We start from the raw sequence: 24142 nt of genomic DNA, 5'->3' as shown, positions 1-24142 counted from the left end.
TATAATACTTAGTACGAAACTAGTATGCCCATATAAAATCACAGAATTCAATACTAGAACGGAAAATGGCGTTGGAGATATTCAAATGTCTCGTTGCAAGACCGATTGCAACCCCCTAGTGGCAAGACAAATAAACTCACATGCCACAGTGTCCACCTGGTGGCATGTTTTGGGAACATATTTAGACAGTGGCGCTTTTAACGGCAATTCGTGTAAACTTTTTAAATTTGATTCTTAACATTTTTTTATTCAAAAAAATTTATAATATTATAAAAAATGTGTTTAATGTCTTCTTAGAGATTGTGTGTTAATTTGTTATTGACCAAAAATAATTTTCTCTATAAGTAAGTAAACAAATACTATACAAATGGTGTAAATTGTGATAAATTTGTTATTTTGTAGAAGAATAGAAGACAATAACCAGTGGAATTGCAGTTGGATCTACCTTCCAGGGCAATTCTGAAGAATTTTAATTAAACAAATGATATAAAAAATCATCAAGATTTCACTATTCTGAGAATATTGTTCGAATAGTGAATCAGAACAGCTGCTGGCAGTAGTGTTACAAAACAGGAAAGGTGAAGAATAGTAATCTGATCTAGACTTCAGTTTTTTTTTCAGGATCTTCTGCTTGTCTCCAGTCAGATGCCACTAGGAATCCAAAGCATAAAACTCTGTATTCCATATCCCATAAGACTTTTATTTAAATCAGATAATAAAGAGAAACAGAAATAAAGAAGTTTTTATTCAATAATTATTACAAACGTGATTACAAGTTTGCAAGTTTTTAAAAATATTTAATATAATAATATAAAAATATAAAAAGAAAAATCAGAATAAATAATTTAAAAAAAATAGAAAATAGATTTAAAGATCTAAAAAAGAATTTTGAATTTTATATTTGTCGCTCTTCCTCGGATGATCATTCTTCACCATGTACGTTTAGCAATTAATTACGTTTATTCGCGAACACCTTCCACAGTCACATCTGAAAAAATAAAAAATAAAACAAACAAACAAATAAATAAATAAATAAATAAATAATAGCAGGTGAATAATTTGTCCAAAATTAATACAGTGCGACTCCAGTAGAGTCAACGAATTATTTTCAGACCCTTTGACGCTATTGGGGTCCGAAATCAATTAAAGTAGGATTTTAGATCATTGATAATTTCACCAGAAATAGTAGAATACGTTATCCAATTAACTTACAAACTCTATATTGATCAATATATAAAAAGATCAATATAAAAGTCGTCCATTTTTGGGCTTTCATTTGTCTAAATTTAGGAGATACCAATATAATGATTATCAAATAATACTGAGTTATAGTTTAATTTTGTTGAGTTCTACAAGTGGGCATAAAAAAACTAAATATATCAACTTAGAACTTTATTGCTCCGACACACCTTTTAGATCAGGAAAATTTCATGAAATAAAAATTTGCATTCCTTTTCGTTTTTCTCAAAAATTTTGCATATGTAGTACAGTGCCCGCTTCGTAATCCGGATGATTGGGAGACAATTTGACAGATGTCCGCTTCGTAATCCGGATGGATTTTTTGAATTTGTTCAACGTCTCGAAAATATAATACAAGGTTTTTTTCCAAGAATTAGAATAAAAGTTTTAAAGAAGTTTAAAAGGACAAAATTAGACAATTCTATGCTATTATACTTCATTTATTGAACAAAAACTTCACAGGATAATTCATTCTCATTGCTGAACACACATGCATACATAACCTCAAAATGATTTTAAAGGTAACCGTCGATAACTCGTCCGGATTACGGCGATCCGGATTAGAGAGCGGGCACTGTATATCTTATTCTTACGCACTCTAAATTAGGTGGAGCTAAATTGAATTTGTTGTGATGTTTAAGAGAATAAGAAGAGTGTGAAAAAGTGAGATAGGCATATGCAATAGGTTTGAGAAAGAAAGAGATGAGAATTTTGACTTCATGAAATTCTAATCCCTTTCTTTCTCACACGCTTTGCATATGTCTACTTATTATTTCGAATTCTTTTTCTTTTAAATAATACTCCAAACTAAATTTAGTTCCATGGAATTTGCAGTCCAAAAGAATGAGATGGACACATGGAAAACGTGTAAGAAGGAAAAGGATGTGAATTTAGATTTTATGAAATTATCCTGATTTAAAAGGTGTGCTACCGCCATTAAAATCTGCAGCCATAATAGAGGTTAATTACATAAATTAACACCATTTTTGCGAAGACTTAGGATTAATTTAATAAAGTTTAATAATTTTCTGAGAAAAGATACTATGGACGCACGGACGGACGGACGGATGAGACGGGACGTCCACGAAAATCGATTTTTGGCGCATATGATATTCGTGATCTATGAGTGACAAAATGTGTTATCCAAAATTTGGGCCCGATCTGTCGAGGTCGCATTTCACCTGTGACCACAAAAGTTGAGATTGTAAAGAATCTCAGCTAAGAAACAAATTTCATTTACTCAATAAACCTTCCAAAATTCCAATTATTTGAATCCATTTGAGCATATTTGTGAAAAGTCGATTTATTCATTGTCCTATAATATAAATTATTTATAAAACCGAAAAATGGACCCTCAGCATTGGATTAAAACTGATTAATTTACAGTTTTTATGACTAATTTATTTATACTTCTTAGTGAAAAATGAACCGAAAAATTTAAAAATCAACTGGAGGGAAATGTGAATTTATTGACTAACTTCATATAAGAATATTTTAGAGAAAGATAAATGGTAGTTTTGCACAAGAACTAAAATCTTCAAAGATAAAACAATTTTTTAGACCACATATTCAATTTTAGATAAAGTCGAATTTTCAGAGGGAAGCTCCGTCCGGATACGGTAACACAATTTGTGAAGTCAAATCGATAGCGATCAAAAACTTAACTCTTATCGAGAGCTTTTTAGACCATGCTCCGTGTCTTCCTCAATGGTCGAGTGCGTGGAGAATCTTACAATCGCTCCGGGGATACCATGATGCTCACACAAAGATCTTGGAGACAGCACTAGGCAATTTCCAACATTTCCAGTTATGAGGAGACAACTGAAATTTGGAGAACAATTTTAATTTTCTCCTTTGATTTGATTCTCCAAACTTCATTTGTTTCGAGATGATTGGAGAGTGACTGGTGATGTATCTTCGAGATCTTTGCATAAGATTCCTGGAACCCCCCGCTAGGATTGTAAGATTCTCTACTTAATGAAACCCAATGGTCGTTGACATCACTTGACCACTGAGGAGGACACAAAGCGTATCGAAAACTCTAAAGAAAATTTAAGTTTTTGATATAGCTATCGAATTAAAGGCTCCACTTGCGTTACCATGTCCGGATAGAGATTCCCTCCGAAAATTCCACTGCAGCTGAACAACAATTTCCCCCACGATTTACGATAAATTTAGAATTTTGTCGAAGATAAACGAACTATACATTCCGGACAGGTTCCGGAAAGCACTTTGGGACAATTACTTAATAGAATTTATATTTGAACTTTAGATTATTAAATATGGGAATTTAAATAGCAATACTCACGGTTTCTTGCTTAGCGACAGTGGATTGTGGGATTGGTTGTCAGGAAAGATCCGGGGAATGGGAATGGCCGAGTTATTCACAAACTTTCTGACGCCTCCGGGAAGAAAATCCTCTTGTTCAAAATGCTTTCCGCAGATCCTCTTATCGTTCACCTATGATTCGTCTAGAATGTTGTCCACTTCCTTCCTGGATGTAAGGAATCTAATGATTCCAATCTTGATACCTAATGGGGTCCAGAGCCAGAGGAAAACAAAATTACCTAGAGGAAAACAAAGTCATTCGAAGATATTGTTTTTTATCCAAGATTTTATGCTTGCCAGTGGAAGGAAACCCCACACTATATCTCCTCTGGTCTAGGCGACTGCTTTCCACAACACATTTCACTGCCATCGAATAGTTAAAAATGTTTTTTTAAATGTATTTTTATTCACTTTTTCACTCTTCAAGATCAAAATACGCACTGTAACCATAAAACACAAATGGCGGCGGCGATGTCGTGAAAGTTCTCTAAAATTTGTAGAGATGGCGCTCGGGCCGCAAGATATTTTCGAAGAAGAAGAAGACGAAAGTAGGTGGCCAGATGGCGCTATAATCATTCATGCAACCAACGGACATCCAACACCTTTTTATATGGAATTCTCATTCCAATTCCGTTCTAGTATTGAATTCTGTGTATAAAATACATAGTAGATTTTGTATGAAATGTCCCAAATACTCATCATTAGTGTGCGTGAGTCGACATTTATACTGAGTATATACTGAGTACATTTACTTTGTATTTACTTGATTTTCCCCATTAATTTTCAACAAATTTTCCGTGTATTTTTCTAATCCCGGCGGGACCAAAATACACAGTTCACATGACATACAATGTATTTACAACTTATTCGTAGAGGAAAAATACATAGTTACACATGTATTATGTATTTGATGAGGATTTGTCATTCAAAAATACAAGTTCACTCACATACACAGTATAAACTACGTATTTCTGTACTGAGAGTACATATTTATACGAAAACTCCGTATAAACTACGTAATTGTAACTGCAAAATAACTTTCAACACACACATACAGACGCACACGACCAAATGGCGACCAAACAAACTTGTCACATGCACCTGCCGTTTTTATTTCCAAATATTGACGAAATCATAGAAATCACAAGGATTTTAATATATTTTATTTAACCAGAGGCAACGATTGAACAATTTAGATAATCACAAAGTATCGTGTAAAAAAAAAATATTTTCCAAAAAACACTCACAGAATGGAATAAAAACTCGCGTATTTTAAGTTTGCAACTTCTTTAATATTATCACTTCACTGTTTTCTACAGATAACACAGTGTCGCATAATTATTACATTATTATAATGACTGAAATTACTAATAATTGTAACACATAATTTGTAAACAGAATATTCCAATGGAAAATATTTCCCGTTGTCAAAGCAGCTGACAACACGCCTGCCAACAGCATTTTCTGTCATATGGGGTTTTTATTATATTTACGATGTATGTAGTACTACGTATTTACTCTGTAAGAGATAATACTTCACACGGACCCACTCACACCAAAGCACACTTCGGGTCTCATTTGGTGCAAATAGTACTGAGTAAAATGTATGGGCGTACATGATGATACTGAGTATTCGTACAACGTATATACACAATTTATACGTAGTTTGGTCCGGCCGGGATATTTATACTAAGTATTTTTCGTGTATTGGTACTGAGGTGGTACCTAGTATTTTTCGGTTATTTATACTAAGTAAATACTATATTTTTTTTTTATTTTCTATAAATATTTATTATCTGAACTTTTTTTAAAATACATTTTTAACCAAGTATCCATAGTAGAGTAATCCTTAGTAGAGGCCATTATAGACGACTTCCGGTAACTGATCTGCGTGCGATGCTAGTTCCGGGAATGTAACAGTCCTGGTGGATATGGCAGGAACGTGATGCGTCTCAGCAAAGAATCTCGATCTTTTAATATTCTGGAAAAAAAAAATGTAAACAAACAGGACGATAATCGTACAATTTTTCAAGTCTATTTTAAAATTACTATGCGCAAGAAAATGAGAAAGATGGGAAATTTTCAACAGATTCTGAAATATATCTCTGTATATCACTTATAACAAATACCGAACCCTGTCTAACAATATGTGGTTTATGATTTGATCCTCCAAAACCATCATTATAATTTCTCGGTAGAATTTTCTACACGCACAGCCTACACTTGTTTCACAGAACGATCTTTCAACAGAGATTATCAACAATACGACATTTGTTTTTATTGAGATTTGATTTAATCGAGTGGAGTGAGGATTGATCCAATAAAAACACTTTAATTAACACTAAGAGAAGAAACGTGTATTTCACGGAGATTATAAACTTCAAGAGAGATGTCATGTGACAGCATGTCAGTTCATATTTTAAAATAACTGAACATCATTTTTTCAACAGTTTTCCGTCTTAATCCCTATCATCAAGATGCTTAACTGAACGAGAAAGCTAAGTACATTGGATTCGAATGGTTTCCGGAACGAACATCAAGAAGCTTGAACACTTTTTTTCACTAAAAATGACATATCTTTTTTTTTCCTCAAATTTGTTCACGAAAACTACCGCGCACACTTATCTCCAGTGATGCAATTCCGACGCCGTCACATTGCTGTCCCGCCAAAATTTTCCCGATTTTGCGAAATAGAAATATACATCATACACAGAGTCTTCACTCTGTATGAGTGGACACGGATAAAGAGTGTGGCGCTCTCAGCGGGATGGCATGTGTAGTAGTGCACAAAAAGCGGAATAATTGCTGTTATTATGAATATCCCGCGAATTTTATCTCGCGAGCTCCTGGAGGTGGCGAGTTGGAAAAATAAATGCATTTTAGGTGAAAATTTCGCGGTTTAGTGCACAAATAATATTTGTTAAAATTGTTTTATATTTAATTTATACTAAGATTTATAATTATAAATAACACTGTCCACGATGAAAAATTGAAATGATTATCGATGAACACTTTGGGGTTTCTTGGTGCCTCCTGAACATATCTCACGAAGGTACTTATTTGTGTAATATGGTTATATGATTCGGACGTCAAAGTTCTAAGATATTTTAATGTGAAAATTCTCAAGAAATGGGTAGAATTATTTTTATTAAGTTTATGTTATCTCAATAATGGTACTTAATAGGATTTTGGTGTACAGAAACGGTTCGTGGAAGACAATTCAAAGAAGACTGCCCTAGAACCAACCACTTTCTTATATTTTAATTTTTAATTTCTTTGGATGGCCTATTTTCAATCGATTTGCTTAAATTAGGATTTTTTTCGCGTATATTACTTTTTAATTTGTTCGTATGCTTGTTACTCATGCTAAAATATTTTAAAACCTACTTTCTTAAGCAGTGTCTTATTTTTGAATGGTTTATTTTTTAATTTATCAATTAATTTAATCGGTAGTAATACGGTATGTACCCAAAAAGCATGCGAAAAGATGATACACGGATAGCTCTTTTCCGTGAGTTCGAGCACTCCGCAAAGCCGGGACGATTTGCCATCTCTTTTTCTATAATTTTCTTCATTTTCCTCATAAATACCTGAATACCATTCGAATCCACGAAAAGGATTGCGCATGACTACTTATTTTCTTTACGAAAAAAGAGCTAAGTCACTGAAGATCATAAATACTAAAAAGTTAAGGTGTTCAAAGAAATTCTAATCAAATAATTTAGGAATATATAACACGGTGATGATATCTGTACAATCTTCTCTTTTATTCTCTCATACAACCTGCATCATTTCTTATATAAGACAGTACAAAGGTCATTACTGTCAAATACAAAGGTCATTTTCTTGACCGAAAATGCGCTTCAAATAATTTAGGGTCATATTCATATTTTAAGACGTTTTTTTTTGTTCATATTTTACCATATTGTTAACAGTGTCCTTCTCGATCCTATAATATTCAGTAATCCTAGCTTTTTCTTCAAGAAAATATTCACGTGAAGGACACAAGTTGTCCCATACAGCTTTATTCGGAAGTTTGAAAAATATTCAAGGATTTATAAGGAAAATCGAGGAAAACACAGGAAAAACTAAGTGATAAGGAAATTGTTTGTTCTAGGGAATTTTTCCTTGAATTCACGTTCACAAATTATTCCTAGATTCTGGACACCAATGTCCTGCAATGAATAGTTATTAATATAATAATATGAGTTTAAACAAACAAGTCAATTCATCTCTTGAGAATTTTCACCTGAACATATCTCAGAAATTTAAAGTGGTACTCCTCCATAAATGTCTTTGAAGAATATATGTTCATGAAACACCAAAAGGACCACAAAAGTACTGATTCACTTCCGTCTCACGAGAAAGGATTTAATTTTATTGCATTGTGTATTAGAAAAAAAAAACACTTTAGGTATTACAGTAATAACGAGATTGTTAAACAAACACCCAAGGCATTAATAAATTCATATGGAAAAATCATTTAAAAAAAAATATATTTTGTTGCCTTGGATCAAACTTATAACAAAGAAATTAAAATTTGAGTGATTTGATAAAATTGTGTATCTAACGGAAATGATTTTGAAAATATCCCGCAAATAAAGAGTGAATGAGAGAGTGCGAGCGAGAGCAATGTCATGATTGAGAAATGACAGTCTCATTGAACAAGTGTTGAATTTCACGGATTTTTCTCTAGTTTTTCGCGATTTTAGTGTTTTAGTAAATCAAATCACAACAATTTTCATCTTGTGAAAGGTGTTTCTGTGTTTAAATGTGAATAATTTGCTCAAAAATGCACAAAATATGAGCTGAAGCGGCTTCACACACACAATCACCATTCCGAAAAATCTGGATAAATTTCGTGACGGACATCAGAATTGGGGTCCAGATTGTTTTTGTGAAATGGAACTGAGAGGCGTCCCTTTTGATTGAATTAACTGAAAATAATTAATAAATTAAGGAAAACTTACCCTTTTCCACTGAGCGACGCAAATCTTTCACCATCAGACACGTCACAACTTTGTCAACTAGAGAGAAAATGATCGACGGGCACACCGATACAGCAAGGTTGTGTAGTTGTAGGGACTTTAAACCAGAAATACAAAGTTTATACTCGATATATTCCGGGCAATTCTTCAACATAGTATTTTTTGCGTAGAGATACAACGTATTACTTGAGTATATATTTAAATTTGTATATCTTTCACGTAAATACATAGTATATACCTAGAAAGTATGAAAATTAGTACTTTCCTCACATAAATACGCTGAATATACTAAGTAGGATCTGTAAAGTCAGTACGAATAGCCGGCCGGGTAGGTCGCCTTTTAGGTTTTTTTCTGACATTTTTTTTTTTGACATTTTTCTGACATTTTCTGTGTGATTGTTGCAGAAGGTGCCGACAGATGCTGCTGCAGCTGGCGTGGTCTCAACCAATCCCACCTTCCCCACTTTCAAGTGTATTGAGGATCCCGAGTGTCCGGCCAACCGGGAAGTTGGCCATGTGACATCTGAGGACATTTTGGCACTCCATTCACTACCACTTGAGCATGTAAATGGTAATTGGAGTATGGTGGGAGTGCATCATAGTGGTGACACAGTAGTGACGCCGCCATCATTGCAACTGTCAAATGCATGTGACAGTGATGGTGGAGTGTATGAACGTGTTGTACCACAATACAATCACATTGTGATGGATAGGATTCCCAAGTGTCCACCACCAGAGGGCATTAGGTGGCATCGGAAGTGTCCAAAGGCAAAAAATAATAATCCCGAGGATTCACTGATGGTGGCGCCACAGGCGAATAGAGTGTTCAGGGAGTGGTTTGAAACAGTCCAACTGCCCTCATACAATGACGAACTGTTGACCATATTGCCTTATGTTGTTATCGATTAGGAAAAAAAAAACAAAGTAAAAAAAAAGAGGATAAAGTGAAAAAGTGAAAAAGAATAAGTAAGAAAAAAAAAAACAAAAAGTGAGAAAGAGTAAAATAAGAGAAAAAGTGTGAATGTGTGTGAATTACGGTGACATTCCCTCAATGGATGAGGTGCTTGTGTGTGTTTAGGAAAATAATTAAAAAAAAAACAACAAAAAAATGAATTAAAAAATGAATTAAATTAAGAAGAATCCTGAGAATAAATTGTAGCCCATGGGGCACACGTGGACATCATTTGTGGTTTTTTTCTTTTGGTCATTTGGGGTCACCTGAAGGGCACTAGGCGCCTGAAAAACACTTTCAATCAAGGCAGCGTCTTCTGCATTGTCCGGAAGCGCATTTTTGTTCAATTTGGAACGCCGGGAGTTCATTGGTTTTCCCAGAAAAGTCTCTGAGAAACTCCTAGAGCCCGTCGCAAGGCAACTAACCCGGAAAATCTGGGAAAATTGCCCTGTGGCCACTATTTTGTCAAACACAACATAACCACACTTTCCCTTGGCATTTTTTCACTGAATCTAAGTTTTTCAGCCATTCCCACGCCTTTTTCGCTATTACCCCACTTCACTGACACTCCCAAGAGTGCCCCCTTGCGGTTCCAAGAGGTTTTCCACAGCTCCCGGCCCTACATCTTGAGAAAATTACAGTAGAATGTCCTCAAGGGGAAAAAAACGCGGGAACATCAAGAGAGCCATGGATGAAGTAGAGAGAGAACGACAGCGCCATCTATGAGTAAGCAGGATTGTGCCTATACATAGTAAAAAAAATATGTAGGGTCGAGTAAGTACTTTTGGCCACTTTAATACTTCGTAGAATCCTAACTAAAAGTGTCACGGAAGGACCAAGTGGCAGCCGCTGCCATTTATCGCATTTTATATAATATTTTAATATTTTTACTTATATTTAAACATTCGGAGCTTTAGTCAGTTCTTTTCTTGTGTCTGAATCAGAAATTTCATCTCCTTGGGTACTGGATCTAAAGATTTTTAACCGTTCGATGTTTTCATCTTTAACAGAATCACAATGTAAGTGAAAGTGGTCTGCCTTTGAATGCGGCAGCCTTTGAATTAGGTGAGATTCTTAACAATCTCACCTACTATAATCCTAACAAAATCTCATGTCCTCCGATTGGCCCCAAACTTGGCCAAAATGTGTTTCGCCACTTCCTGATTCCGAATATACGGATGGCTAAAAACCGTTCCCGTCCGTCCGTCCGTCCGGCCGCTCTTTGGAGCTTAATAGCTCCTAAACTAAAAAAGATATCGACTTGCGGTTTTCGGCAAAGGTTATATATCGCATGAAAATTGCAACTTGGTGCATTGACCCCCCACCCCCCACCCCTCCTTCCGCCATTTTGAATACCCCTCTTTTTTTGTTTTCTCAATAGCTCCGCCCCTATGGCATCGATCGGGCTCAAATTTTAGTATGTTATAGCTGGGCCTTAGAGCTTTCCATCAATACCAAACTTAAGGTCCCCCGACCCCCCTGACCCGAGCTATAAGGGTCCAAAAAAAATTTCTTAAAGTGGCCATAACTCCGGTTCTAATTGTCAGAATTTAAAAAGTGAGGGCTTTTTGGGAAGCTCTCGTGAAATGCCACTTCCCCTTCTAACATCGCAAGTTCATAAAACCACCGCTAGGGGCGCTATTATTAAAAAGGAAATTTTTAAATCTTAAAAGTTAAATAACTCAAAAATTCCATTGTGCATCGGGCTGAAATTTTAGTAGGTTATAGCCGTTGATTACACCTATCAAACAAAAAAAAAAACCTTAAGTCGATCCATAACCCCTGACCCGAGCTATAAGCGGTCAAAGTTCGAACATTGACCGGCCTCTATCTCCGGTTCTAATTAACATAGCGATCTAAATTTTACATTTTTGGTTTCGTCTCGATGAGAACTTTCAGATGGAAGTTCAAAAAGTCACCACAGGTGGCGCTGTGATAGCGTCAAAATTCATCGAAATTCAAAATCATTTTTTTCAAAAATTCCTTTGTGCAAGTTAATGAAATTTTAGTATGTTGTAGTCCAGTCTAGGACGTTTCCAAAATGGTGCAAATGTGCGCTGTGGTTAAAACAGAACCGGAGATATGATGGGTCAAAGTTGACGAAATTCAAAAAATCATATCTCCGGTTCTATGTGACCGATTTTGATGAATGAGGGCTTAAACGAAAGATCTCACCAAATGATACAACTTTATAGAATATTTGAACTTCGTGGGACCAACACCAGGGGCGCCACAGTCGAAAAACCAATTTCAATATCACATAACCTCAATTATCTCGACTGTCACTGAACCGATTTTGATGATTACTTTGACATAATTGTAGAGGACATTTGTCTCTACATTTCGTCCATACATCATTTTCCGCTCAGACTACGCTATCACTCCGATTTTGCCGTTTAAGTGTGAAAAAATTGATTTTTCCAATAATAACGCTTTGAAATCACTCAGATGCCAATTTGACTGCCTCTACTCCACCAAGACACTTAAAATAGGGTTTTAAATGGAAAGTCCCACAAAATACAACAATTCTTTGATAAAGTTGAAGTTCAACAAATGACTACTTGGGGCACTCTGGATGAAAAAACGAGTTAAGAAACAAAAAACCTCGCTTATCTTGACTTCTGAGTAATCGATGAGATCATGTTCTATGGGAAAATTATAGAGAACATTCTGGTCTACATTTCACCCATATAACACTTTTCTGTCAGTTCATCCAAATCCTTGATATTTTGGTTTAAATACAAAATTTGTATAATTTCACGAATTTGATTCAAGATAACTGAATGGCGACTCAAAATTTCAGCTCTAAATCGAATTTGCATGCACTCCGAGTTAGCTCACGTTAAGAATCTCACCTACATAAGCCGGTTAGGATTATCTGTCCCTTTTCTATTAACTTCGCTTAACAAAATGGATTTTTAGCTTTGGGAAACAAGAGAAAAATTGAATATTTCCCATAATTATTCATATTTCCCAATTCAATATTTCCCATAATTCTTCTCAATAATTTGCAAAAACACTTTCAATTTGTTCTTTTAATGCTTTTATACACTAACAATAAAGAAAATTACATCTGGAAAACGTCAAAGTCCCATATAAAATGCATATGGCAGCAACTGCCAATTGGTCCATCCGAGTTCAGTTTTTTTTTCTCTTATTTTTGCAATATATTTGCATTGATATTTAATTTTTATTAAAAAATTTTTTACGAGAAAATAGCCAGATAAATTCTGCACGCATTCAATCAGGTCTCCAGGAGAAATTCTATATTATTAATTTAAGAAAAAATAAAATTAAAAATTAAATTGGTAGCGGCTGCCACTAGGGTCCTTCCAAGTGTTAATGGTCCAATAAATTTAAAAAAAAAAAAACCATCCGTTCTTCGTTATCTCGTTTCGTTTGGGCGCCAGGGTATGAATTCTGAGATGTATGAGTTTTTCACGTGAGAAACTCACGGTTTTTAGATCGTTTCCTGTTAGCATATTTGGTGAAGCTTTCACAAAAAATTGTCACCTGAAACACTTACAGTATCTCAGAATTCATATGAAAGTTTTTACGAAAGCTTGATAAAATACTTACTAAAAGTGATCTCACTCAGAGCCGTGAATTTCTCACGTGAGAAACTCACGGAGAAATTCACGTGAGAAAGACATTTTTATTTTAAACTCAAAAAAAAAATTTTTTTTTTCAAAAACTTGATTTCGAAAAATTTTGATTTTTTGGCTGTTTATAAGTATTGTGGAGTACTATATTCCCTGAAAAGTTGAACTCAAAATTTTGAGTTTAACTGGTTATTTTTTATTTTGAAAATATGGTAATTTTTCAAATATTTTTAAAAAAAAAGTAAGTGCAAAAGTGGAAGCTCGCCTTTTCAGGGAATATAGTACTCAATGTTACTGATCAACAGTAAAAAAATCAAAATTTTTGAGAATGGGGTTTTTGAGAAAAATTAATTTTTAAATTTTTTCAATTTTTTTTTAAAAGACCGTTACAAAAAAACTAAAGCAGATAATGCAAAATCAAGTATATCGATTTAAAGAGTATAAAATTATCTTTCAAACAAAAAAAAAAGAGTAAGAAGAAATCTCAACCCGTTCCCGAAATAGAGCATTTTAAAATATTTGCTAAAAATCGCAATTGAGGAATGAAGCGCGAGACGCCATCTTTGACGCCATGTATCTCCGGCCAGGATTTTTTTTCGGACGAGAAAAAAAATAAGGGTATATTATTTTATCGTGTACTTTAACATATGTAAAATTCAAAAACATCTAAGACCATGACCCCTCGATTTGCGATATTTTCGGTCGTTTTGAGATGGATTGGCCGTTACCTATTTTTCGGGGATAGGGAACGCATTAAATGGGGAAGGGGAAAAATAAAGAGGTTGGGTTTGCGATAAGGTCATTTGAGGAGGGGTCATCGAAGACCGGAAGTTGATATCTCTTACCGTTTGAATTTTATATGGGTCAAAAGACTGAAAAAGTGCAAGAAACAGTATTTTCAAAATAAATCTATTACCGTTATTTTCCCGATCGATGACCGATTGTGACAGATGCAGTCGGGTTCAGAATTAAAAGATCTTTCAAAAATAATAATAATAATAATAATAATATTTATTTCACTTAAGCATACACGATTGATACGATTGATACAAATTTTCATTAAGCAATAAGGCATTCATTTTCTTGCGTCCGCCGCCGTCTTAGCGTTGATGACCAGCCTCCAAAGCCAAACGGCGGAAATGCTTCTTCACAGGCTGTATAGTCCAAATAAAATAATAATAAATGTCCAAATTTGTCCAAATTCTTTGAAAATGACCAGTGATAAGCCCGGATAAGCTTATGGTAGCTGAGATTCTTTACAGGTGACCTCGAAATGCGTGAAAATTCGATTGTGAGTTGAATTTTGAGGGTAAAGAATCGCGTCGAGTAAACTGTTTTCGGCAGTCGAAATGGATGAAATTGGCTCGACACGATTCTTTATCCCCAAAATTCAATTCCCAATCGAATTTTCACGCATTCCGAGTTGCACGCATTTCGAGGTCACCTGTAAAGAATCTCAGCTACCACATAAGCTTATCTGGGCTTATCACTGGTCATTTTCTATTTTAAATTAGTTTAAGTCGGAATCGATTAACCATTTAACGACGAGACGCTTTTTACGGGCCGAAAATCAACAATAAAAATTTAACCGATAAATAAAATCAATGAATCGTCTTATATCTGACTTTGGAAAATCCAACAGAGTCTGATTCGGTGTATTTTTTTTTTATCTCTACAACCGATAAGGACAAAAATATCCCAAAAATTTAAGTAATTTTTCTGAAAATACCAATGAATAATAATTTTCAGTCTAATGAATAATATTACGTTTGAGTATTGTAGTTTCTTTATCCAAAACGATTTTGAGCTTAGAGGGACAGATAATCCTAACCGACTTATGTAGGTGAGATTCTTAACGTTAGCTAACTCGGAGTGCATGCAAATTCGATTTAGAGCTGAAGTTGGGAGACGCCATTCAGTTATCTTGAATCAAATTCGTGAAATTATACAAATTTTGTATTTAAACCAAAATATCAAGGATTTGGATGAACTGACAGAAAAGTGATATATGGGTGAAATGTAGACCAGAATGCACTCTATAATTTTCCCATAGAACATGATCTCATCGATTACTCAGAAGTCAAGATAAGCGAGGTTTTTTGTTTCTTAACTCGTTTTTTCATCCAGAGTGCCCCAAGTGTTCATTTGTTGAACTTCAACTATATCAAAGAATTGTTGTCTTTTGTGGGACTTTCCATTTAAAACCCTATTTTAAGTGTCTTGGTGGAGTAGAGGCAGTCAAATTGGCATCTGAGTGATTTCAAAGCGTTATTATTGGAAAAATCAATTTTTTCACACTTAAACGGCAAAATCGGAGTGATAGCGTAGTCTGAGCGGAAAATGATGTATGGACGAAATGTAGAGACAAATGTCCTCTACAATTATGTCGAAGTAATCATCAAAATTGGTTTAGCGACAGTCGAGATAATTGAGGTTATGTGATATTGAAATTGGTTTTTCGACTGTGGCGCCCCTGGTGTTGGTCCCACGAAGTTCAAATATTCTAGAAAGTTGTAGCATTTGGTGGGATCTTTCGTATAAGCCCTCATTCATCAAAATCGGTCACATAGAACCGGAGATATGATTTTTTGAATTTTGTGAACTTTGACCCCTCATATCTCCGGTTCTGTTTTAACCACAGCGCACAATTGCACCATTTTGGAAACGTCCTAGACTGGGCTACAACATACTAAAATTTCATTAACTTGCACAATGCCGTTTTTGAGAAAAATTACTTTGAATTTCGATGAATTTTGACGCTATCGCAGCACCACCTGTGGTGACTTTTTGAACTTCCATCTGAAAGTGCTCATCGAGACGAAACCAAAAAGGTAAAATTTAGGTCACTATGTTAATTCGAACCGGAGATAGAGGCCGGTCAATGTTCGAACTTTGACCCCTTATAGCTCGGGTCAGGGATTATGGATCGACTTAAGGTTTTTTTTTTTGTTTGATAGGTATAATCAACGGCTACAACATACTAAAATCTCAGCCCGATTGCATAAGGAATTTTTGAGTTATTTAACTTATAAGATTTAAAAATTTTCTTTTTAACAATAGCGCCCCTAGCGGTGGTTTTATGAACTTGCGATGTTAGAAGGGGAAGTGGAATTTCACGAGAGCTTTCCAAAAAGCCCTCATTTTTTAAATTCTGACAATTAGAACCGGAGTTATGGCCATTTTAAGAAATTTTTTTTGGACCCTTATAGCTCGGGTCAGGGGGGTCGGGGGACCTTAAGTTTGGTATTGATGGAAAGCCCTAAGGCCCAGCTATAACATACTAAAATTTGAACCCGCTCGATGCCATAGGGGCGGAGCTATTGAGAAAACAAAAAAAGGGGGGTCTTCAAAATGGCGGAAGGAGGGGTGGGGGGTGGGGGGTCAATGCACCAAGTTGCAATTTTCACCCGATATATAACCTTTGCCGAAAACCGCAAGTCGATATCTTTTTTAGTTTAGGAGCTATTAAGCTCCAAAGAGCGGCCGGCCGGCCGACCGGGAACGTAACTTAGCCACATATATATTCGTGATCAGGAAGTGCTGAAACACGTTTTGGCCAAGTTTGAGCTCGATCGGAGGACATGAAATTTTGTTAGGATTATAGTAGGTGAGATTGTTAAGAATCTCACCTAATATATAAATAAAAACTTAATATTGTATTTATCGTGAAAACAATGACGTTTCCATTTGGAGTAGCGAAAAATTTCCATTTGGAGCAAGTTTTGAATTAGCTTAATTTACCATAGTTGTAAGATAATTTTAATCTTTTATTTTACATTTTTTTTCCTTATTCACCCTTAAAAAAAAATTAAATTTTAAGCTATATATAACTTGATTTATTGAGGTGCGGATATAGTTTTGCACAGCACTTTCAAAGAAATTATGAAAATTTTATAATATTATTATTATCTTTTTTTAAATAAAATAGATTTTTTTCTCAGTGAATTTTTTTTTCTTTTTAGATAAAATAAGAAAAAAAATGAGCCAATAATGGAAAATAAAAAAGATTTAACAGAATGGTAACAACGCTATTAGAATTCTGTTAGGCAGTTCATCTACAGGACAGACGGACGGGAACGGTTTTTAGCCGTGAACCGGTCATAAGCGGATCTACAATAAGCTAATTCTAGGCTTAAGAAACACTTTCCGAATTGTTCCAATTTAATTCCGAAATATTGACAGAAAGCACCTGGATCGGTGCATTTTGTGTATTCCGTGGATGCCTTTGGTGCTGAGATTTTGGTGTCCGAGTGGCCAGAAGAAGGGGAAGAAATTTCCGAAAAAAAGGGGTTGATTTGTGTGTGTTTTTTTTTATTCCGGAGAAACAAAACGATAGAGAATCCTGGCAAAGGGTTAGAGGTCACAGAAACCAGTTTGACCAGTTTAAACCCCTTTTTTTTCATCCGGTGCCCAGAGATAGGTAAAAAGGAATTGAGAAGGGGGTAAGAAAAAGGGTCAGAAGCTGGGCAGCTGTCCAGGCGAGAGATTTTCCAGTTCCTGGGAACTCATTTTCGGCAAAAGGGTTCACCTCTGCCCTTTGTCCAACCTTCAGCTTCATTTGCATACTCAACTGACTTCTTTTTTTTTTTTTTTAAATATTTCTTCCTGCCAAAAATACCCTTTCGGAATCATCATCATCCTCTTGGACATCTGGCTCTCTTTTGGCCAGTTCTACCTCAAGATGCGGAAGAAACAGCCACGAAAAGTCCGCGGCAGTGGTTAGTGTCGCAAATTCAGTGAAGTGACTAAAATATCCAGATTTCCGGAAGCCCCAAATGCAAATTTTGTAGGAAAAATTCAATTTTCCCAATCAAAAACCCTTCCGGAAGACCTCAGGAGACTCCATAAGCAATATTTTCCATTCTTTTTCCCACCTAATTATCACAAATACCCCTAAAATTGACTTTTTCCGCTTTCCGAAACTTTTTCCGAAGTCCATTGGCCTTCCGGAAGACCTCAGGAGACTCCATAAGCAACATTTTCCATTCTTTTTCCCACCTAATTATCACAAATACCCCTAAAATTGACTTTTTCCGCTTTCCGAAACTTTTTCCGAAGTCCATTGGCCTTCCGGAAGACCTCAGGAGACTCCATAAGCAACATTTTCCATTCTTTTTCCCACCTAATTATCACAAATACCCCTAAAATTGACTTTTTCCGCTTTCCGAAACTTTTTCCGAAGTCCATTGGCCTTCCGGAAGACCTCAGGAGACTCCATAAGCAATATTTTCCACTCTTTTTCCCACCTAATTATCACAAATACCCCTAAAATTGACTTTTTCCGCTTTCCGAAACTTTTTCCGAAGTCCATTGGCCTTCCGGAAGACCTCAGGAGACTCCATAAGCAACATTTTCCATTCTTTTTCCCACCTAATTATCACAAATACCCCTAAAATTGACTTTTTCCGCTTTCCGAAACTTTTTCCGAAGTCCATTGGCCTTCCGGAAGACCTCAGGAGACTCCATAAGCAATATTTTCCACTCTTTTTCCCACCTAATTATCACAAATACCCCTAAAATTGACTTTTTCCGCTTTCCGAAACTTTTTCCGAAGTCCATTGGCCTTCCGGAAGACCTCAGGAGACTACATAAGCAACATTTTCCATTCTTTTTCCCACCTAATTATCACAAATACCCCTAAAATTGACTTTTTCCGCTTTCCGAAACTTTTTCCGAAGTCCATTGGCCTTCCGGAAGACCTCAGGAGACTACATAAGCAACATTTTCCATTCTTTTTCCCACCTAATTATCACAAATACCCCTAAAATTGACTTTTTCCGCTTTCCGAAACTTTTTCCGAAGTCCATTGGCCTTCCGGAAGACCTTTTCTGCCAACACAACTTTTTTCTCTGCATCCACAATGCCCACCGAGAAATTCAATTAAATTGTTCAAGGAGAAATCACAGAGAAAATTACTCAAAAAAATTCCAAAACAATCCTTGTGAATTGATTTGGGAAGTATCAAGTCAAAAATTGACTTATTTCTCAATAAATACATAAATTTTCCCTCAAAATCCAAGAACAATTAAATTTGCAGAAAGATTAACCATTCCGAAAAGTCTTCTTGGAGCATTTTCCCCTGATTTCTGGGTACTCCGAAAATCTTTTGGCAGCCATTCAAGGTGAATTGGATTGAAATTGATCCAAAAATTTTGGGAAAATTGAATAAATTGAAGGCATTGAAGGTTAAAAAGTATTTTATAAATTGCTATTTTAGATATTTTCCATTCCGAAAGCCTTCCGGAATGGAATTCTTGGGGAATTTGAGTCCATAAAATTCATCTTATTTCTTTTTTCTCCCGGTTTTGTGTTCTGGAATTTTTCCGGTTTTGTGTTCGAATGACATTCCACAGTGACATGGGACTGACAACCCTCCCATTCCGGAATAAGAAAAAATTTCAATAGATCTTCCGAATGCCTCTTTCGCCAAAGCTTGCTCTCCGTAAGGCTTCCGGAAGACAATTTTTGAGAAGTTTGAGGAGTAAATGAACGAAATTGGAAAGCCAAATGCGCCAAGGAGATACTGTACACATCCTTTAATGCATTCGGAATAAAATAGCATCTTCTAAAATTTATTTAGGGCTACCACCAACCAGGTTCCGGAAGACTTTGAAATCGCATCTCTTCAATGTATTTTTCCACAAAAAAATCCGTAAAAAATTCAAGGATTTTCAAATAAATTACTCATTTTGTACTCCGAAAGTCTTCCGGAAGGCATTATTTGGGTAATTTGTGCCCAAAATATAAATTAATCATAAATAATTCCAATGAAATTTAAACATCATGTTTATGGCATTCCGGAAGGCAATACAGTGTGCAAAATATCAGCAGATTTTTTTCCGGAAAGTTACTTTTTGCACAAAATGGTTTTGTAGATGGGAAATCTTGGAGAATTTGTGCTAAAATATCAATAAATCAGTTTAGATTACTTCTATTAGACTTTCTATAATTTCTATCAATCCCGAGAGGCAGTGTTGCAGCAAAAATCAATGTTATTTGTTTTCCAGAAAAGCAGTCTTTTTGATGTTTTGGACATATTGACCTTCAAGTGGCTGATTTTAGCGGGATTATTGTCAAAAACAGAAAAAATCAATCAATTAGTCATTTTAATTTGTTTCTATTGCGTTTTGTCAGGCAATACAGTACCCAGAAAATAACTAATTGGTTTCCGGAAAAGTATTACTGGATAGTATTTGCATAAAATTAATCAATTGGTCATTTTAAGTTATTTCTTTTCAATTCCGAAAGGTAACACAGTACCCAGAACATAAGTAATTGCATTCCGGAAAGGTATTATTGAATAGCTTTTGCATAAAATCAATCAATTTGTCATTTTAGATCATTTCTTTTGAATTCCGGAAGGCAATACAGTAGCCAAAATATGTGTTATTGCTTTCTGGAAAGGTATTTTTGGGTATTTTTGAATAAAATCACTCAATTAGTCATTCTAAATCATTTCTATTGCATTCCGGAAGGCAACACAGTGGTGAAAATGTGTGTTTTTGTTTTCCGGAAAGGTATTAATGGATATTTTTGCATAAAATCAATTAATTGGTCATTCTAAATCTTTTCTATTGCATTCCGGAAAGCAATACAGTGCCCAAAATATGAGTAATTGCATTCCGGAATAGTATTATCGGGTATTTTTTGTATAAAATCAATCAATTGACAATTCTAAATAGTTTCTATTGCATTCCGGAAGCAGGTACGTAGCTAGTGTTAAATTTAAGGTAGGGAATCAGTAGTTAAAGGTAGGGCGGTAGTCAAAATAGTGTATTAAAAAATTATTTTTTTTATTTATTCTGAAAGAAATTGTGAAAATATTATGTTTTTTATAGTTTTTTTGACCCTGCGATTCCTTTAAGGAAGCATATTGAATTTTTTTTTAAATGTAAGAAGTGTAAGAATCTTTACGATCGTTTTGTTCAGAACCATTGAAAAAGGTTATTTCATTTAATTATTTATAAGAAATCGGTTTTTTTTCGAACGCAAGGAACAAGAGTTTCCTAAAAAATTTCTAAAAATAAGCTTAATTATTAGACTTTGAGCTTAATTAAAAATCAATAAAAGGAAAAGGGAATCCACTTACGATCTGTTTTTTTTTGAGGAAATCACTCTGTGCCGATTTATATGATTTTATCTGACTTAGATAACGGATGCAAAATCGCTTTCTTTAATCCAAGTACCTTTCCGGAAATTGTCTTTTAAACCTAAGGATCCCAAAACGATGTTATCATTGACCAAAAAAGCTTTTAACTTTATATGCTTGAGAAAATCAGTATCAATCTTATTTTAATCCGATTTTGATGATTTTAAATGATACAGATACTAACTTAATCATATTTAATTGATTTCCAATGATAAGTACTAGCTAGTATACTAGTTTTTTTTTTTTTAACTTTCTCAAGAAGATTTCGACAAAGTTTCTGTCAAAAGTTCAGAATAAATTAATTTTCAAGTCGGTTTGTAATAATGATATCAACTTATTATCACAGGCGATCAAGAATTTAATTAAGGCTTAATTTTGATCAAAATGGGATTGATAATGCTCTGTTTTTAGTTTCAAAAACATTATTTGATAAACCTGTTCCATAGCGACATTGTGTAAGGGGTTCTGGAATTATGCGTATCAGAATTCGGGATTATGCAAACATATCTATGCATCTTTTCCTATCACTTGGAGCACATTTCGCTGACTCAGAATATAAGTCGAACAACTATATCTTTTACAAAAATTGTTTTATTTGCTTTATGGATACTTCTTTATACCTTCTACCTTCCCTGTCAATTTTATACATCAATATTACACGTAAAAATTTGAGTCGTTCAACTTATGTATATTCTGATTCGTCGATATCATACAACAAACAGTTTACTTAGAATACTATTTCAAGTTCTGATTTTCCCAGAAGAGTACCCAGAACATAAGTATAGTTTTCCGGAAAGGTGTTATTGGGTATTTTTGTGTAAAATCAATTAATTGCTCATTTTAAATCGTTTCTTTTAAATTCCAGAAGAAAATACAGTGACGAAAATATGAACTATTTTTTTCCGGAACGGTGTTAATGAGTATTCTTACATAAAATCAAGTAATTGGTCATTCTAAATAATTTCTATTGAATTCCGCAATGAAATACAGTATCCAAAATATGAGTAATTCCTTTTCGGAAAGGTATTATTGAGTGTTCTTGGATAAAATCAATCAATTGATGGCCATATTTATCATTTCTAAGGCATTTTTCTTGGCCATTTTGAGAGGATATCGTTTGACTATTATGGTCGATTTCTCAATCAATAAATTGACCATTTTAGGTAATTACAATTGGCATTCCGGAAGGCAATACAGTACCCAGAAAATAAATAATTGCTCTCCGGAAAGGTATTATTGGATATTCTTGCATAAAATCAATTAATTGATCATTCTAAATCGTCTCTATTGAATTCCGGAATGAGATGAAGTGTCCAAAATATAAGTAATTATTTTCCGGAAAGGTATTATTGGATAATTTTTGAACAAAATCAATCAAATGGCCATTTTAAATCGTTTCTTTTAAATTCCGGAAGGAAATACAGTGACCAAAATATGAGTAATTCCTTTTTGGAAAGGTATTATTGAGTATTTTTGAATAAAATCAATCAATTGCTGGACAGATTTCCCATTTCTAAGGCATTTTCTTTACCATTTTGAGAGGGTATCGTTTGACTATGATGGTCGATGTCTCAATCAATAAATTGACCATTTTCGATAATTTCAATTGGCATTCCGGAAAGACATACAGTATCAGAAGGTAAGTAATTCCTTTCCGTAAAGGTATTATCGGGTATTCTTGCATAAAATCAATCAATTGGTCAATCTAAATTATTTCTTTTGAATTCCGGAAGGCAATAAACTACCCAGAAAATAAGTAATTGTTCTCGGGAAAGGTATCATTGGATAGCTTTTGCATAAAATCAATCAATTGGTCATTTTAAATGATTTCTTTTGAATTCTAGAATACAGTGTCCAAAATATGAGAAGTTTTTTTTTTCCGGAAAGTTATTTTTTGCACAAAATGGTTTTGTAGATGGGAAATCGTGGGGAATATGTGCTAAAATATCAATAAATCAATTTAGATTGGTACTATTAGACTTTCTATAATTTCTATCAATCCCGAGAGGCAGTGTTGCAGCAAAAATTAATGTTATTTGTATTCCGGAAGAGTAGCCTCTTTAATATTTTTGGATATATTGACCTTCAAGTGGCTAATTTTGGCAGGATTTTTTGTCAAAAACAGAAAAAAAATCAATAAATTGGTAATTTTAGGTCGTATCTATTGAATTCCGGAAGGAAATACAGTGGTGAAAATATGTGTTATTGTTTTCCAGAAAGGTATTATTGAGTATTTTTGCATATAATCTATCAATTGGTCATTCTAAATTGTTTCTTTTTAAGTCCGTAAGGAAATACAGTGTCCAAAATATATATAATTACATTCCGGAATGAAATAAACTACCCAGAAAGTAGCTAATTGCTTTCCGGAAAGGTATTATCGGGTATTATTGCATAAAATCAATCAAATGGTCAATTCAAATAGTTTCTATTGAATTCCGGAAGGAAATATAGTAACCAAAATATGATTAATTGCATTCCGGAATGGTATTATCAAATACTTTTGCATAAAATCAATCAATTGAGGAATTTTAAATTGTTTCTTTTGAATTCCAGAAGGAAATACAGCACCAAGAACTTAAGTAATTGCTTTCCGGAAAGGTAACAATGGATAGTTTTGCATAAAATCAATCAATAATTGGTCATTATAGATAATTTCTATTGAATTCCGGAGGGCAATACAGTACCCAGAATGTAAGTATTTATTTTCCGGAAAGGTATTATCGGGTATTTTTGCATAAAATCAATCAATTGGTTATTTCAAATAGTTTCTTTTGAATTCCGGAAGGCAATAAACTACCCAGAATGTAAGTAATTCCTTTCCGGAAAGGTATTATTGGATATTCTTGGTTAAAATCAATCAATTGATGGCCATATTTCTCAT

The 24142-nt window shown here is 34.5% G+C and overlaps 1 protein-coding gene across 1 annotated transcript in view; it reads left to right on the top strand.

Annotated features, from left to right (window-relative positions):
- Positions 1-9738, top strand: part of LOC129808800 (mediator of RNA polymerase II transcription subunit 26) — a 30288-nt gene extending 20550 nt beyond the window's left edge. Inside the window, exon 6 of the mRNA XM_055858698.1 lies at positions 8961-9738. Within this exon, the coding sequence (XP_055714673.1) occupies positions 8961-9464 (504 nt within the window). The 3' untranslated portion in view covers positions 9465-9738. The remainder of the gene's footprint in view (positions 1-8960) is intronic.
- Positions 9739-24142: the final 14404 nt, after the last annotated feature.

The sequence above is a fragment of the Phlebotomus papatasi genome, chromosome 5 (genome assembly GCF_024763615.1).
Source record: "Phlebotomus papatasi isolate M1 chromosome 5, Ppap_2.1, whole genome shotgun sequence".
NCBI lineage: Eukaryota > Metazoa > Arthropoda > Insecta > Diptera > Psychodidae > Phlebotomus > Phlebotomus papatasi.
Note: the sequence above shows the minus strand (reverse complement) of the source record. Positions and strands in the feature narration are given on the sequence as shown.